This window comes from Hibiscus syriacus, unplaced genomic scaffold (genome assembly GCF_006381635.1).
Source record: "Hibiscus syriacus cultivar Baekdansim isolate YM2019G1 unplaced genomic scaffold, ASM638163v2 tig00117034_pilon, whole genome shotgun sequence".
Lineage (NCBI taxonomy): Eukaryota > Viridiplantae > Streptophyta > Magnoliopsida > Malvales > Malvaceae > Hibiscus > Hibiscus syriacus.
Window position 1 is genome coordinate 5,215,001 of NW_024063533.1, and position 19,039 is coordinate 5,234,039.

Consider the following 19,039-nt stretch of genomic DNA (forward strand, 5'->3'; position numbering starts at 1 on the left):
ATTCATATTAATTTTCATAGTTTACTATAAATTCAAAATCTTACAACTTCAATTGTAGCTTATAAATCAGGTAAATATCAAGTCAGATAAATATCATATCAGTTCAATAACAAGTCGGACCATTTACAGGTTGAGTCAATTACTGGTCAGGTTCATAACAGGCCAGGTAATACCAATTATTAACCAGGTTAATCTCGGGTTCAGGTTCATATTAGTCGAATACAGGTCGGTTTCAGTTATCATATTATCGGTTCAATTCGGGTTTAGGTCGTTCTTAGATTGGGTGTAGGTCGGGTTCAAATCCAGAATTTCCAGGTCCAACTTGAATTCAGGCCAACGCCAGTTCGGATTCAAATTGCTGTCGGATCACCACCACCTGGGTCACAAACAGTTTTGATTCAACTCAGTTTCAGTCAATTTTACACAAAATAGAAATAAATATGAGCTCATTGGATTTTCCTATCTTAAACTAGGGATGCTTAATTAGTTGAGCAGCTCGAGAGCAGTTCAAAATCGATTCACTCAAAGTTTGATTTGAGTTGACTCGATAAGTTCGCGAACAACTCATTAATTTTTTTTATAATTTTTTTAAAAATTATCTTAAAAATTAGTTCATTTAAAAAATACTAAATTACTAATAGATAATAAAAAAGATGAAAAATTATAAACTTATTAATTTTCTAATAAACAATAAAAATTTTAAATTATTAATTAATAATTATTATTTTACTACACCCAAAATCAAACCCTAATTATTATATTAATGCATCTGTGGATTGTTGGTTTGAAGTTTATGCTTTAAAATTGCTTCATACATCTTTTGATATTTTTTATTAAATCCATTAATTGATGTTCATATTAAGTTCTATATAGTATAAGTAGATTTTATCTATATTTAAAAAACAAGGTAAAATTTTTGATGAGTTTAACTAACAACAAGCTTAACGAACAACAAGTTTCAAGCAAAATTTTAACGAGCTTAACGAGAAACGAGTCGTGTTGAGCAACAGAATTTTTAGTTAAGCACGAGTCGAGCAGTGCTTATGTAACACCCCCAACCCGTATCCGACCCGGATACGAATCAGAGGTATCACATTGACTTTTCAAATCATTACTTTTGCAAAATAACTAAAAATTTAAATTCAAATTTAAATCAAAACTGAATAATTTACATTAAATACAATCATATACTTTTACAAAACTGATCAGAGCATATCCAATTCAAATATGTATTTACATGCCAACTACAATCAGTATAACAAAATACATACAATTTAATTCTTTTATGATATGGTCTTTGGAAAGGAGAAGCTAACCTGACTTGCCTATCTTTGCTCCTTTATCTTCTCGGAACCTACGTGTGAAACATTCAAACGTTAAGTCGTTGACTAAGTGAGGCATATAAAACGTCTAATAGAAAATTTAAATACTTAATAATACATGAGCATTTCTGTTGAGTTAATCGATCGACGAAATAACCAAGAGGGGGTGAATTGGCAATAAAAATTTTGGTGGAAGCTTTTACAGAAAATTGAAAAATAATTGTATAGTGATTTAGAGTGGTTCGACTTTCTCAACCAAAGTCTACGTCAACTACCTTAGCTATCCACACTAAGGATTTTCCAACAAGTTTACTAATTTGTTCTTTCTTTTGAGGACAAAGAGTAACCTTACAACTTCCTCAAGAATTATACCCCAAATTCTTGAGAACACTCTCTCCCAAAGAGAAGAATACAAATTTCGCAAACTTACAGAAAAAACCTCACTAGGCAAGATGTTTGCACAATTCTATAACAAAGAAAGAACACTCAAGAATGAATACAATTGAGCACAAATGGTGCTCTTGAAAGCGAAATGAATATTGAATGAAAATAGGCTTGAAAATGCTCAAACAATAAGTTCAAGCCTTTCTCTTTGATTCTCTAGCTTCTCTTCTTAATTTTTGTTGATCAATGGCTCCTAAGATTGTTTAAATACACCTTGAATCACTTCTGAATGCTGTGGATCATTTGTGAAATCAATAGAGCCGTTATTGTGTAATTATCATTTAAAAATCTGGTGGGAGCGTGGGTGCGTTGGTACACTTAGTGTAAAATTCAAATATTTCGACCGTTATAAGACCTAGTGCATCGGTACACTTGGGGTGCATCGGTACACTAATTACATTCGATGTTTCAAAGAGCCAGGAGTGCATCGATGCATGGTCTGTGCATCGGTACATAAAATGCATTCGATGTTTCAATAAAATCATGAGTGCATCGATACATGAATGTGCATCGTTACACAAAATGTATTCGAATTAGGTTGTGCATCGGTACATCCCTTCATAAAATTGATTTTTGGCTCGATTTTGGTTCGAAATACTTTGTAAAAATTGTTTCAAAAATATTTTAAGTTTAAAACACAATTTTACACTTTAGTAAGGATTGAAATTGACCTTTGAAAAACTTGGAGTAATATTTGTGATATTCGAATAATTTAATCGAACATACTTTAAAAATGATTATAAAATCTTAAAATTCAATAACTCTTAATTTGTTATATCGAAACATCAAAATGTTTTCAACAATTTCATACCATAATAACATATAAAACCATAAAACATTTCATATAACAAAATACGCACACATACATATACCATCATGATCAACATTAAAATCATTATCGTTATCTCTATCATTATCATTATTCCTTTTGATCATATAATCTGGTACTTAATCTTTGTAAAACATCATATAACATAGAAATCATAACACATTTCACAAAGCAATACACATTACATCACATACAGTTTATTATGTTATCTCTTTTAATAGCCCATGGTACACTTCTGTTAACTAAAGATATGTGAGTGCATTGAGGTTGTGCACAAATGTTGTCACCACAACTCGTATAAAATGCACCGTAATACCACATAGAATGTCCCAAATGACCACATAGATGTCCCGAAATACCGCGTAGAAATTGTCATGAAGGACAACGTAGAATTATCCCGAATGACCGTAGAACCCTTGACTCTTGGCATGCCAATTATACCCCAATCTCTCATATCACATACTATGGGATTTACCATTTATATCATTTCTTATATCTTATTTCATATAGACAATTAATCACGTAGGTCATGTCACATGGTGTATCTCATATGTTCATGTAAACTCGTAGATCATATCAAATAACTAATATATTGTTCTCATATCTTCACATATATCATATAAAACATAGATTCTCATCATATAGCTTATATTACATGTTCATATGATCCTTTATGTCCATATCACATAGCTTATATTATTTTCTCAAGTAATCTCATAGGTCATTTATACCAGTTCACATGGGTTATCACACAAACATGTATTCACATAGACCATGTAACATATACAATAATAAAACTTTGATAAATTCCTCACTTTACTCTCTTTTCAAGCATTTAAACTCAACTACACTTATCCAAATCAACTTATATCACTTTAACACATCTAAACATTCAATATTTCATAAGAACACTTGAAACTAAAAATCTTACCACATATTCAAGTTTGTTATTTATCCTCTCTAACCTCTTAAATCTCTTATTCTGATTGATGACAAGTCAAATATGACTTATAAATTCATTTACAAACTCACTCTCAACAATTCACTTAAAAACTCCTTATTGTCAATCTCCTATAACTTGCAAATCTTTTAGTTTTTACTTCTCTTTAAACTTCCTTAAACTTTTCTATCACTTCAAGAATCAAAACCAATTTAAAAAATGAAAGGAAACTTTAACTTGAGATCATCTTACCTTTAACCAAACCAAGCACTCAAGGGGAAAGAAGAAGAAGAAGAAGAAGAAGAAGAAGAAGAAGAAGAAGAAGAAGCTAGACTTCCATATATTTCTTTCCTTCTCACTTACTACACATGTGTGTATATATATATATACACCACTATAAATTTTTAATTTATTTCTTTACCAAATGACTGTTATGTCCTTTCTACTACCAAACTTTGATATTCAATCCAATACCAATATACTCAAATTAAGTCCCTAAACTTTTCAATTTTTCAAAATTGATCACAAAGTTTCAAAAACTTATATTTTGGTCACTAGCCCAGTTTTGGGGATGTTACAAATCTCCCCCATAAGAAAATTCATCCTCGAATTTTCACTGCAAAAATAGTTGAGAATACTGTCTACACATATCTTATAATGTTCTCATATTACTTCCTCTACTTTAATATTTCGTGTTTACTGTTTATAGACTTGTCTTTTCACTTTTTCAATTATACACCTATATTCTACCTTTAGAAATCCATATAATGTCATTCACCATGTAGACATTAACTCCAATCCTTACCACTCAAGATCACGAGTCAATTGATTTCTTTCATCATTCTCTAATTGCTTTGCAACATAATATCAAACCTTTACTCTTGTACAATCCTTCAGATATACAATACACATATTCTTTTTATCAACTCAAACTTTTCTACTACATCTTTAACTTCATTCAGATATACAACTCCTTATCTCCTTTACTACATCACATCTACATAGCCAAAATACACAACCATACACAAATCCTCGCCATACTTGATTAGCTTAACCTGACATTTTCCTTAAATATTTTAACTCTATTACACTTACCCTCGCATAACCTTGTTAGTCAGCACCAACTCTTTTAATCTAGGGCACAAGCCCTCATCAAACCAATCATATACATCATTTTCAATCGGAATTAACTAAGCGGTAATTTACTCAACTTATCAAACCCTCACTCTTACTCATACACAGTGCAATTCCCTTGGTTCAAACTCAAAAATTCTGGTTTCATTTGTCTTATGAACTGATCACCGATATACTCATTCTTGAACTATTCTAAAAACAATAACCACATCATTTGATCTTTTAATATTCTCATGATAACATTTATCAACTATACTTTAATTTTCTCGCTTAGCAAAGAAACTACTCCACTTCAGAGCAATGGAGTCATTCTAACACTATTCTGACGCGTTTTCAACCTCCTGAAAACAACCCTTGATCTTGTAAAGGCACTCCCTGAGGTGTCCTTTCTTCATCCTGGCTGGCTAGGGCATGTGAATTGCTACCACCATCAGGTTTATCACTTCTAGCTTCACTTCAAAAGCTCTCATGATCAGACATCTAATATAACATAACAATTCTACTTTAGTAATAAGACAACACACTCCTTACACTATCAGATCAGAAATTTTCTTTTTATTGGCATGTACATATATTAAAACTCAATTGACTTCGGTTTAAGCCTAGAATCGACTAAACCTTAGCTCTGATACTATTAAATGTAACACCCAACGCGTATCTGACCTGGATATGAATCCAATGTGTCACATTGACTTTTTAAATCATTACTTTTGTAAAATAACTGAAAATTTAAATTCACATGTAAATCAAAACTGAATAATTTACATTAAATACAATCATATACTTTTACAAAATCGATCAGAGCATATCCGATTCAAATCTTTATTTACATGCCAACTACAATCAGTATAACAAAATACATAATATTCAATTATTTTCTGACCTAATCTTTGAAAATGAGAAGCTGACATGACTTGCCTATTTGCTACTTTATCTTCTCGGAACCTACGTGTGAAGCATTCACACGCTAAGTCGTTGACTTAGTGAGGCATATAAAATGTATAATAAAAACTTTAAATCCTTAACAATACATGAGCATTTCATACCATAATAACATACAAAACCATAAAACATTTCATATAACAAAATACACACATATACATATACCATCATGATCAACATTAATCATCTTATCTCTATCATTATCATTAATCATTAATCATTTTAATCATATAATATGAGACTTAATCTTTTTAAAACATCATATAACATAGAAATCATAACACATTTCACAAAGCAATACACATAAAATCACATACAATTTATTATGTTATCTCTTTTAATAGCCCATGGTAAACTTCTAAGAACTAAAGATATGTGAGTACATTGAGGTTGTGCACAAATGTTGTCACCATAGATCGTATAAAATGCACCGTAGTGCCACATAGAATGTCCCGAAGGACCATATAGATGTCCCCAAAGGACCGCGTAGAAATTATCCCGAAAGACATCATAGAATTGTCCCGAAGGACCACATATATATCCCGAAGGACCGCGTAGAACCCTTGACTCTTGGCATGCCAATTATACCCTCAGCTTTCATATCATATACTATGAGCTTTACCATTTATATCATTTCTTATATCTTATTTCACATAGACAATTAATCACGTAGGTCATGTCACATGGTGTATCTCATATGTTCATGTAAACTCGTAGATCATATCAAATAACTAATATATTGTTCTCATATCTTCACATATATCATATAAAACATAGATTCTCATCATATAGCTTATATTACATGTTCATATAATCCCTTATGTCCATATCACATAACTTATATTATTTTCTCAGGTGATCTCATAGGTCATTTATACCAGTTCACATGGGTTATCACACAAACATGTATTCAAATAGATCATGTAACATATACAATAATAAATAACACATATACTCATATTCAAGTACTCATGCACACATAATAATCATATTAAACACATGCTTATATTCCTGGATTCATACACTCTAATATAGAGAATAGACTCGTCGCAAGTCTTATTTCCATAAAACATCATATACCAACTAATATGCACTCACATGGGCCTCACTAGTCACAACAACACTTAGCACCTTAGATCGATCTCACAACTTTGAATCATCCGAGTCTTGCTTTCAATCAATATCTACACCAATATACGATCTCAATAAATATCGAAATTCATAATACTATCAATCGCCAATAACTTGAGCTAAACGAAACACTTAATTTACTATTTCACTTTGAATAATATCGGTAGTATCGGTACCCAAGGTACATTACCTATACTTTTACACTATGGTATCAATACTATACTTCATTATCGATACCGAATTTCGATTATGGAATTTCCTCTCAAAATGGTACTGATACTTGCTCACTGGTATCGATACCCATAGTATCAATACTACATCCTTCGGTGTCGATACTTCTTGAAGATTAAATCCACTTTTACCTTATGGTATCGATATTGTTCATCTAGTATCGATAGTGTTCATCTAGTATCGATACTCAGACCAAGATATCACCTATTTTTTCCTTGAAGTATCGGTATTGTTCTTCCAGTACTGATACCCCATGCCTAGAACTTACTCATTTTACCCGAATATTTTCCAAAACATTGATAAATTCCTCACTTTAGTCTCTTTTCAAGCCTTTAAAATCAACTACACTTATCCAAATAAACTTATATCACTTTAACACATCTAAACATCCAATATTTCATTAGAACACTTGAAACTAAAAATCTTACCACATATTCAACTTTGTTATTTATCCTCTCTACCCTCTTAAATCTGTTATTCTGGCTGATAACAAGTCAAATATGAATTCTAAATTCATTTACAAACTCTCTCTCAACAATTCACTTAAAAACTCCTTATTTTCAATCTCCTATAACTTGCAAATCTTTTAGTTTTTATTTCTCTTTAAACTTCCTTAAGTTTTCCTATCACTTCAAGAATCAAAACTAATTTAAAAATGAAATGAAACTTTAACTTGAGATCATCTTACCTTTAACCAAGCACTCACGGGGAAAGAAGAAGAAGAAGCTAGACTTCCAGATATTTCTTTCCTTCTCACTTACTACACGTGTATATATATACACCACTATAAATTTTTAATTTATTACCTTACCAAATAACCATTATGCCCTTTCTACTACCAAACTTTGATATTCAATCCAACACCAATATACTCCAAATAAGTCCCTAAACTTTTCAATTTTTTGAAATTGATCACAAAGTTTTAAAAACTTATATTTTAGTCACTAGCACGGTTTTGGGGATGTTACAGCTAAACTCGCGATCGACTCTCTCAATAAATACCCCTATCTTGGACCACGTGTTGGTGTAAATGAATTGCCCTTAATTCCATTTAAACTCACTAAATACAAAATTGTCTTCAAACATTACACGATAATATATACCCACGGATAATTAAAACTCATTCTCAACGAGTGGTGGAATTAAGAATTTATTATAGTGGGGTTAAACTATTTTGTTTTTTATAAATATATTTTTTTAAATTGAGGAGAGTATGGTAAATTTTTCTTTATTTATTTTTGAAAAATATATATTTTTCAATAATAATTAACATTTGAAAAAATAATTGGCGTGATAAGGCTCCCTTGGCCCCACTTTGTTCCGCCTTGTTCTTAACATTATACTTTCCACAAAATACTATTCTGCACGGTTATAAGTCTTACTTATGTCAAATTTTAAAGCAAATAATTTCTTTTTATCTATTTTTTTTATTTTCAGAGGTTATAAGACTTCATAGACAACTAAAATATTATCATTGATATGTCTTCCTGAAAAAAACCTGTAACACCCTAATTTAGGGGCTAAATTTTAGAAATTTTAAAGTGGTGAATTTAATTTGGTATTTTGGAAGAAAATTTAGGAATAAATTGTAAAATCGTAAAGTTGGCAGACCATTTTAAAAAGTGTAGGAAGTTCAGTGACTAAATTCATGGTTTACCCATTTTCTTTATGGGATGAATTATAACCCCCACATCCCGTGTGTTTTTCTGCAGAAATTTCTCAGTTTTTCCTCTCCAACAACCCTCTTTTCAATTCTGATCTACTCGTCGTCCGATCTCCGATCGACGAACCAAAACCACCATCGTGTTCGTTGTCGACCGAGGAACAAAACCCTTCAAACCTTTCATCGTGAATCGTCGTCGTTTGTCATTAATTTCAGTCGGAAGTATCGTCGGTAATAACTCGATTTTAGTTGGTTTTTCGTCGATTCACGATGATCCGGTCATCCATTTACGACACCTCCCGCACCATCGTGTTCCTTGTGTCATTTCGAGTCGGTCGTTGTTCTTCTTGTCTCCGGCGGCGGCGGCGCGTGAGGAGGTGAAGCGGTCAAAGTTTCTGACTTTTTGGAATCGAGCTCTCCGCCGTTCAAAATTGTGAACCGAGCTTGGTAAGTGCCTCAAAATCGCTTAAAATAATTTTTAAGAATTTTTTCGGGAATTTTCCGACACCCTAGCACTGTTCAAGTGCTGCACGCGCCACCCCTCCCTGAGAGTGGGCATCGTCTGGGTGTTAATTTTGTAATTAAATTATGTTTGGGTGCTATTTGTGTAAAATTCAAGTGTTAGTTTCGTAAATATTTGCAGAATATGGCTAATTTGGTAATTAATTTATGTTAGGGTGATATTTGTGTAAAATGGTCGACTGTTGACCGAGATGACCACAGTTGACCAGAACTTTGACCGGCTTTGACTGTGCATTAAACGACCTTTGAATTTGACCGAGTATACCTATCCTGATATTTTTTGACGTTCCAAATCCGATTTCGCAGTCCTTTTTTTGAAATTCGAACCCGAAGGCCTCACAATTACCAGTCAAACCCGTTGACTTTGGCTTTGACCAAAAATTCAAGATTTTCGAAATGTCATATTTTATGTTTTCGACGTCTTGAATCCGAATCCAAAGTCCGTTTCGCCAAATTCGAACCCGGTAAGCTGTGTTTCACTGATTTATCATCCGATTCGATCCGTTTTTCATAATTAAGCTCCGTTTTTTTATGTAATTTATGTTGATATGGATCTGAGGAAATATTGGAAGATGATTTCATGATCGAGGAATTTTGAATGGAAGTTAATGGTCTATCAATATTGCACGAAAATTGAGGTAATACTTTATTACCTCTTTATGCTTTATGGAACATGTTGATATTGGTAAATGCATGAATAAGATAATGTTGATCACTTTTGTGGAGTTGAATAATTTATACACTCGATATGAATGTGGTAGAAATGTTGTAACTGAATACGGATCGAGTGACTAATATAAGAGATTGAGGAATTGTTAGAATTAAATTACAAGTTTGTGATTGGTGATAAAGAAATCAGCTCTGGATTTGTAACTTATATTTTTATATCATCAAAGGTTAAATGTTAAAGGTACTTGGATGGGAAATTATGAGAATACTTCAGTAGGATAAAATTATGAAAATACCCTTATATTGTAAGATGACAAGAATTGTACCTGGAAGTGGTTAATAACTCTGAAAAGACATATTGATTCGGTAAAATTTCATATGTGCATAAAAAATGCTAGTTTTGCTTAGGAAATTCGGATAATCAGTTTTTAAACCCAAGAGGGTTTGTGCAAGATACTAAAAGTCGGTTAAAGAATCATTTCAAGATCAAAGAATGTTCGGGAAAGTAATTAACCATTGGATCTCTAAAGTATAATTATTTTCGTTAAGAGTTAATACCAAAATTATCTGGTTAAGAAATTACAAAAATGCCCTTGAGAGGTAAAAATAGTCCAAGTTGACTCTAAATGAGAAAGTAACATGAGAATTTGCTTTTAAACCGATAAATTACTGATTTGATTGTTGAGATCCTATTTTTGTATGGAAAATTCCTGATAGTCCTTTAGTAACATCTGAGAATGCATTTAACCTAGAAATCTCCGACTTGAGTAAGTACATGAAGAATAATAATTTATCGATGGTGATATATTGTCAGAATAGTTTGAAGGGACTGAAATAAATGATAAGTTTGAATTAAATAATAAGACTGGACGAAAGAAAATGATTGAAATATTCTAGATCTGTAAGATGGCCAAAATACCCCTGTAATTGAAATGACCAAGAATTTCACCAAGCTCAGGAATGATTGGATACCCTTGAGCTCTAAAATGAATAGAATAAAACTGAGCACCAAAATAACCATCATACCCTTATGACCTAGAATAAGTAAATGTCTTGGATTAATTAAGAAATCCAAATAAATATGGATGTTGTGCTACCAGTAAAAAGTTATGGAACGCAACTTAAGTGATCAACCAACGCTAGTGCTATATCATTACCTAAATCATATAGGTACCACTTGAATGTTTGTTCATCTTATCAAATTTGGATCGATGATAATTCTGGAAGTACTTGGCTCAGCTCAACTCTAGAGCGCATACAATACTAATGAGTGGGTATTCGTGATATAAATCAACCATGAATACCTGAATAACTTTATTATATGACTAAATTGAACTGAAAGGAAGTACAACATGTACTTGAAATTCAGAAACGTCTGAATTATTCTGGAAAACTCTAAAGTAACCGGGATAGACTTGCTTACTAAACAAACTAAGTAACCTCAATGACTGAGGATTTAATAGGTGATTGAATGAGTTTGAAACCACTGATAAACATACATGATGAATTATCTTTATGGGTCATGAACCATGAATCAAGTATGTCTGTATTTTTTGATATCGTTGAAACGTGGAAATGAAATAAAGACCATAGAAAGATCTATTCAGCAATGATTATGAAGATGATTTATGTACAAGAATTGTTAGTATTAAAGTGTGAATACCTGGAAAGGCAATAAATTGATGGGTCGACACGCATTAGTTCTGAGAGTTGTTCAGTTCGAATAGTTCGATAAACCGATTGATCAACATGAATTGTAATGTCTAGAATCTCCGTTTCTCTTTTATTAGCTTAAATCACTCCGGTTATTCCTGAACACTTTCCTGATGCACACGAATCATAGTGGAATTCTAGAGTATCAAATTTAAATGTCTGATTAGATCGGTTAGTAATCGATTCTCTCCAATAGGACCTTATTCTTAGAATCCGATCAAATTGCACGAGTTTCATGTTATCCTTACCGATAATTACAAAATGCCTCTGAAAAATACTTGGATCCTCTAGTGTGTTCCCTATGTACTATATAATTGTTTTATCTGTTTTGAAATGTGGTACACTAAAATCTATGGTTACTGTTTTATGATGCACCGACTTACCGATGATGGTTTATGAACTATGACTGATATATGTTTATTGGTGTTCACTGATATATGATAACGATGATTACGGACCTAATGTGACTTTTTGGTAGGCTCACGGGCCCCAAGATGCTCAATTAGGTTGGCTCCCTTTTGCCGTGTGCTTAGGGTAAGCCCTATGGACTTACGGGCCTAAGTTTACATGCCCAAAGCCTATCCTTAGGTGGCTTCCTTTTTGTTGTGTGCTTAAGGTAAGCCCTACGGACGTAGTTCTGAGGAACTGCGGATGGTGTACATGAAAAGGATTTAAACTACGAGTTTCAAAAGTGAAACTTCATTATGATTTTATGATGATTTACTGAACTATTACTCGTTTATTGTACCTACTATGATTTTATCGTACTGTTGGAACACACTAGACATCCTATTCGATCTCCTAAAAACGTGATACTATGAAATATTTCCTATGAACTGAGATATTCATTGCTTCTATTCGTTGAACTACTAGTGGAACTCCAAATTATTTCGAAAATCAGTATACGTTTGAGTAAATAAGAAATGATATGGCTTTCCATTTATCGGCATGTCTTGTAGCATTACTTGGTAGTTCTGTATTACTGAGCTTTCCGAAGCTCACTCTATTACTCACTATTGCAGGTTAAAAGAATTGTATCAGTGCAGCTATCGACTTCAGTAAGGGAGTTCTTCCGGCGTTGTTTGCAGAGTATGGTATATGTGATTAGGGGGCATGTAATTGTATTTTGTTTTATATATGAGTCTGAAAATCTGTTTTATTTTTTCGTATTGATAAATCATTTTATAATTTACATGTTTTAATAAAAGTTTTAAATTTTCCGCTATTTTTACGGTGGGCACTTCGGTGGCCTTAATGTGACACTCCAGATCGGATCGGGTTATCCGTATCAGTTTGAGGGGGTTACAAAACCTCCATGTGTCATATCAATACAGTAGTCCAAAGTCTTGCATAATTTGTTCACAACACAAACTATTCAATCTAAATTGGTCTATAGAAGAAGGATTAGACACTTTGAGAAAAGAATGATATTAACATCATTGATAACACTAATATCAAAATGATTGTTGAGAATATAAATGCATAAATTAGAAATCTCATCTTTAATAATATATTAATACTTTTGAAAAAACAACAATGGATAGGTATAGTTAGACTAATGAGAATAGATTAATGATATTAATAGTAGGAAATGAAAAGATATTTACTAGAGAAAAAAACAAGGAGTTAATCTCAGTCATCTATTTTCACTCATCCAATGATCCTAAATCTATGTAAAATTAATAGAGTTTTACGCAAAGTAAGTAAATCCTAACCCATCTATATGAGATATGATCCAAATTAAAATAATAATAATACATATTAATTCTTTTTAATAAATGATATTTAAGTAGTTTTGAATTTTAAAATAGTATATATGGTTTTTTGAGGTAACTAAACTTAATAATTTATTATACAGATTTTTTGTGGTGATAAATTTAATATACATATATATATTATTTTTAAAATATTTTTAAGAGTCATGGCTCCCACTGATCCCTTCTAGCTTTCGCCCGTGTATGGGCTGCTCTTTTATCCAAAAGAAGCTAAACATCGGGCCGCTAATGTAGTGAAAATCATGGATTTTTAATAAAAAAAATGAAAATTATAAGTACTAAATTGAGAATTGTTTTTACTATAGGTACCTCATCGAAAAATAAAATATAGTCCAATGCACCAAAACCGCATTTTACCCTAAAGAACTCAACAAATCCATTCGGGCAAACCCAGATGGAAAAAAAGCCCGATTGTCGAAAGTAACGAAAAGCATGGATTGTTGCCCAAAAACGAATGGATTAGCGACCAACATATATATATATATATATATATATATATATATATATATATATAGTATATATATATATATATATATATATATATATATATATAAAATGGCTATACAGCCCACGTGTTTTTCCCCCATCAAAATGTTGATATATTACACGTCTTATTACCGTCACCATCGTCATCTTCATTATTGTCTTCTTTGCTATTATAAGAAAGTTCAGAGCTTTCTCATTGAATTTCTGACCTTTTTTTTCTCTTGAAGTGAGTTGGCGATGAGTTTTCGGGACGACAATGAAGAAGGCCGGGATCTCAAGAAACCCTTTTTGCACACCGGAAGTTGGTATCGGATGAGTTCCAGGCAGTCCAGTATTATGGGATCTTCCTCCCAAGTCCTTCGCGATGGATCAATCTCCGTTGTCCTCTGTGTCCTAATCGTCGCCTTGGGCCCTATCCAATTTGGCTTCACCGTATAATAATTTCCCACTTCTCGTCTCAATCTCATCTTTGGTCTTTTCCCTTTTTTCTAATTTCATTTTCAACTGTAATTATTATTGGTTTTATTTTAAATTTGGCTATACAGTGTGGATACTCGTCTCCTACTCAAGCTCAAATTATCAGTGATCTTAAGCTTTCGATTTCAGAGGTATGAATTTGGAATCTCCCGATTTTCCTCTTTAATTTAAATTGGTTTTTTTCTGTTTTCCTTTTCATTAAATCAGTCCTTTATTCTTATTTTGGGGCAGTTTTCAGTTTTTGGTTCCTTGTCAAATGTGGGAGCAATGGTTGGGGCAATAGCCAGTGGTCAGATTGCTGAATATATTGGCCGAAAAGGGGTAACTTATTCCTTTCGTAATTTCCCTTATTTACCTTTGGTTAATGTTTTCTTTGAGCTTAGAGCTGAGAAATTATAAATTTAATTCATTAATCTTCAAAATTTATATATGTATGTACACTGTATTGGATCAAATATGAATCTTTTTTTCCACTTTAACAATTTAATGTTGCATTTGTTGTGTTAAATCTGCAGTCGTTAATGATTGCTGCGATTCCTAACATTATAGGATGGCTGGCCATATCATTTGCCAACGTGAGTGATTTTTAATAATTTTGTACTTCTCGTTGTGTCTCCTTTGCAAAGCTTGTTGCTAACTTCCTGGCATTGGGCATTTGTAGGATTCTTCGTTTTTATTTATGGGAAGGTTGTTAGAAGGGTTCGGTGTCGGAATTATCTCTTACACGGTACCTTGGAAGCTTTCAGCTGTTTTTTTACTTCTTTTCTTGGAACATTTTTTAGTAATGCTTAAAACATGAATAAACCATGATCATAATTATGTCTAGGTGCCTGTATATATAGCTGAGATAGCACCCCAAAACATGAGAGGAAGCCTTGGATCGGTGAACCAGGTTTGTTCCACATTAGCATCCATTTTGGTATCCCATATTTACTTCTATCAACTGATTAGTCAAGTAAAATCTTTTATTGGATAGCTATCAGTTACTATTGGAATAATGCTGGCATATCTGTTGGGATTGTTTGCAAATTGGAGAGTACTTGCAGTTTTAGGTAAGTGGGTTGAATTTTGTTCACTTAGCCCCTCTTTCCAGAAAGAGAATCGCCTAATGATGTTGGGGAAACAATGTCCAAAACATTTTTATTATTTGAACAAATTCAAAATATTTTGATGATGTCATATTGTGCATGGCTGCACGCATGCGAGTACTAATTGAATTTAACTAAGATTTTCTTTTTCTAGAAAATTAAATTATTTTTGTGTTAATCCCATTTTTCTCAAGGGAAATATAGCTTTTTTGTATTTAATAGATGGCTAGTAGGTTCTAAAGAGACTATTGTGTCCCATGACAATATAGCCATGGCATTTCCGTATGCATCTATGCTTCTATTGAAGATAATCTATGGTCAGTGTTTATCAGTAATCAATTAAATTTATACAGTTATCGCTGACAAACTGCTGTGATTCTTCTTTATAGGAATATTACCATGTACGATATTGATACCTGGCCTATTTTTCATACCAGAATCTCCTAGATGGCTGGTAAGAAACATGTACCTGCAATCATTTGAGTGGACCTTTTAAAACTTCTTATCTTTTCCACTTTTCTTCTTCCATGTAGTATTTTGTTTATTAGTTTTGTGACTGTGTTGTGTCCAGGCAAAAATGGGAATGATGGAAGATTTTGAATCCTCTCTGCAAGTTTTGCGTGGCTTTGATACAGATATTTCTGTCGAAGTCAATGAAATTAAGGTTTTGAACTGAATCACTGCAATTTGTCTTTTTTAACTTCAACCAAGGCTCATACATTTTGGATTGAACTGCAAAACTAAGTTGGTACACAAAAGCTTTAGGTGTTAAGCATGAGGTTGTCTTAAGGGCATCTTTTTCTATTATACTTATAAAGTTAAGCTATAATTGGCATCTCTGCAGAGAGCTGTGGCATCATCAAGCAAGAGAACAACAATTCGTTTTGCAGATCTCAAGCGCAAAAGATATTGGTATCCTTTGACGGTATATTCTTTGTTTTTTTTAATACTTTTTTTATTTCATTTATAGCATTTCTTTCCCTTTCCCTAGAAAATGTTGATTGAACCTCTAATTTTAGTGGTAATTGGTATGCTGCAGATAGGAATTGGATTACTGGTGCTTCAGCAACTTAGTGGCATCAATGGTGTTTTATTCTATGCAAGTTATATCTTCGAAAGTGCTGGTTAGAACAACATTTCTTTGATGTTTAACGATGACTTTATATTAATTAAATCTTTAGATGATGAAAAATAAATTCTCTTATAAATGGATACTTTGCCTAGCATGAGCCTCATTACCTCATTTTGGATAGTATGCATTATCAAATTCAAATTTAGCAAGACAAACTTGTCATTCAAAATATTTGTAGTGGATATGCTAAATTTTGCAGGAAATAATGCATTTGCTGTCTGTTGGAGATTTGCTAATTTCACTTTATACATCTTGTTGATATTGTTTAATCTTAAAAATATGAGGGGCATTTTGTTAATCAGTAATTGTACAAGATTAACAAAATATGAATTCCCCATTCCCATCTTAAGGTTCTCATTTTAAGATTGCAAAAGTTTTGGGTTTTTCATTTATTTATTTCTTTATTCCTTATGATTCACTAATTTGACAGTGCAATAAAATTGTTTAGGGGTTTCATCTAGTAATGTTGCAACTTTTGGGCTTGGGGCCATTCAGGTAAAGTAGGCACATTCTTATTTCGTCATGCAGGAGGTCATATATTACCAGGAAGCTTTTATTTCTGATCAATCTAATAGGTGTCTATTCTGTGTAGGTTGTTGCAACTGGTGTGACTACATGGCTGGTGGACAAAACTGGCCGCAGGGTTCTTCTTATGGTGTGCTTGAACTAACCTTTCATTCTATATTTGCTACTGAGCTATGGTTAAGATAGAAATGAATAAGATCAATAATCATAAATGATTTTGCAGGTATCCTCGTCTGGAATGACTCTGAGTCTGCTCATTGTTGCAGTTGCATTTTTTGTTGAGGTTGGTGATGTTAGGTCCATTTATTTCTAATTTATTTTCCCCTTTCTAAATTTTTTAAAATGCCATCGTCAATACTGAAGTAACCCCACTTTATAAATTCTTTCTTAATTATTTTACTACTGCTTCTTGATACCTTCTCCTTTCTCTTCACTGATACCAGAAAACTGTTGCTGAAGATTCCGACTTATATCACATAATGGGGGTACTTTCACTGGTCGGTCTTGTGGTAAGTTTTCTTTCACTCGTGGTGAAGTTTGTGTTTATGAATATAATATATATGTGTTTTTGTGTCTGCGTGTGTGTATGTATCATGTACCCTACTTCCGTCAAATAGATTTCTGATTGATTTTTTTCCTTCAATTCAGGCCTTTGTTATTGCCTTTTCTCTGGGAATCGGAGCAATTCCATGGGTTATAATGTCTGAGGTATTCAAATTTCTCTTATAGTTCCACCTTACATAAATAGGAAACATTCTAATTTCTCCATTATAGGATTCTATATGAAACACTACTCGATAGTGATAGGTGAGAGTATTTTTCATCAGTGATTATACAGCTCGTTTGACCATGGATGATAGCAACTGAGAACGATGAAGAACGAAGATTTTAATCATTTTAAGCAATCCCGTATTATCATATTTAGTTGGAGGCGTATATCTGCCTAACAGAACCAAAAATAATTGTTTTTCTGAGTATTTATTTCTGTCTCTTGACAAAGCAGAGGTGGGACTGGGATGGGTAAGGTAGTGCATATCTAGTGACAGTGATATTTAATCCGATGAGACCATATTGCATGTTTATTAGCTGTTGCTTCTAAACTTGGTGTATGTGTGTAATCTTGTAATCTGGGTGACATTAACGTATGTATTGGCTTTAGTTAGAGTGTGAGAGGCAGGAAGCAAGAAACTAACCTGGGACACAATTGTGTACCTTAAGCCCATGCGACCGAAACAGCATTAAGATTCTTATATATTGATTCTCCACTGCTTCGCCACTAGGGTTATAAGTGTGTTTCTTATGACATGTTTGTGCATCTCTTGTATGCGTCCGTGCATTTTTTTGGAATTCCTTGCACAAGTTGCTACAACCATAGAATATGATATTCGGTTTCTCTAAACAGAAATTAAGTGTGGAATTTTGCTTTCAAGTCCTTTGTTACTAGTAAAGATACGGTTTATGATGTTTGTAAATCCGTGGTTGGTTCAGTTTGGTGCTTATTTTCTCTAAACTTAAACATCTTTTCAGATACTTCCTGTGAATATTAAGGGTCTAGCTGGGAGTGTAGCAACGTTGGCGAATTGGACCACATCATGGGCAATTACCATGACAGCAAACTTGCTTCTGACCTGGAGTGGTGGAGGTCTTTCTCTTTCTCTCAATATCTGTTTTTAGTTGTATGTGCAAGCTAAGAATCTATAAAATTAACATGTTTGCTTCCTATGAGCAGGAACTTTCACAATTTACGCATGTGTGGCTGCATTCACCATTGTTTTTGTGGCACTGTGGGTCCCTGAAACCAAAGGAAGAAGTCTGGAAGAGATTCAGTCTTCTTTCAGATAAAAACGGATCTTCAGTGTATGCATTTTATCTTTTTGGATTTTGTTTTCAAAGTTCTTTCGAGTTGTATGTGCTGTTCATATCCAGCGTTGGCTTTAGCAAAACCTGTATCATGCATTGTTCACCAGTTTATCAATAGCAGTTGTTTGATGACATGTTTGCATTACTATTATTATT

The 19,039-nt window shown here is 32.9% G+C and overlaps 1 protein-coding gene and 1 long non-coding RNA gene across 4 annotated transcripts in view; one reads left to right on the forward strand and one right to left on the reverse strand.

Moving 5' to 3' along the window:
* LOC120196785 overlaps positions 1-14,340 on the reverse strand; it is a 20,060-nt gene extending 5,720 nt beyond the window's left edge. The window contains exons 1-2 of the long non-coding RNA XR_005523214.1: positions 14,011-14,340; positions 12,327-12,329 (exon numbers count right to left, since the gene is read on the reverse strand). This is a non-coding gene — a long non-coding RNA (uncharacterized LOC120196785). The remainder of the gene's footprint in view (positions 1-12,326; positions 12,330-14,010) is intronic.
* LOC120196782 (sugar transporter ERD6-like 6) lies at positions 13,986-19,028 on the forward strand. 3 transcript variants are annotated; one of them, XM_039198500.1, is made up of 18 exons: positions 13,989-14,233; positions 14,347-14,409; positions 14,510-14,599; positions 14,794-14,853; positions 14,940-15,005; positions 15,105-15,170; positions 15,255-15,330; positions 15,756-15,820; positions 15,938-16,030; positions 16,211-16,291; positions 16,406-16,490; positions 16,947-16,993; positions 17,091-17,153; positions 17,247-17,306; positions 17,467-17,532; positions 17,672-17,731; positions 18,551-18,665; positions 18,753-19,028. In XM_039198500.1, exons 1-18 carry the CDS (start codon positions 14,039-14,041, stop codon positions 18,863-18,865), a joined length of 1,464 nt encoding a protein of 487 aa, XP_039054431.1. In that variant the 5' UTR covers positions 13,989-14,038; the 3' UTR covers positions 18,866-19,028. The 3 variants fall into 3 exon arrangements, with proteins under 3 accessions (XP_039054433.1, XP_039054432.1, XP_039054431.1); XM_039198501.1 differs by lacking the exon at positions 17,467-17,532 and having other exon boundaries at positions 13,987-14,233; XM_039198502.1 differs by lacking the exons at positions 17,467-17,532; positions 17,672-17,731 and having other exon boundaries at positions 13,986-14,233.
* The last annotated feature ends 11 nt before the right edge of the window (positions 19,029-19,039 follow it).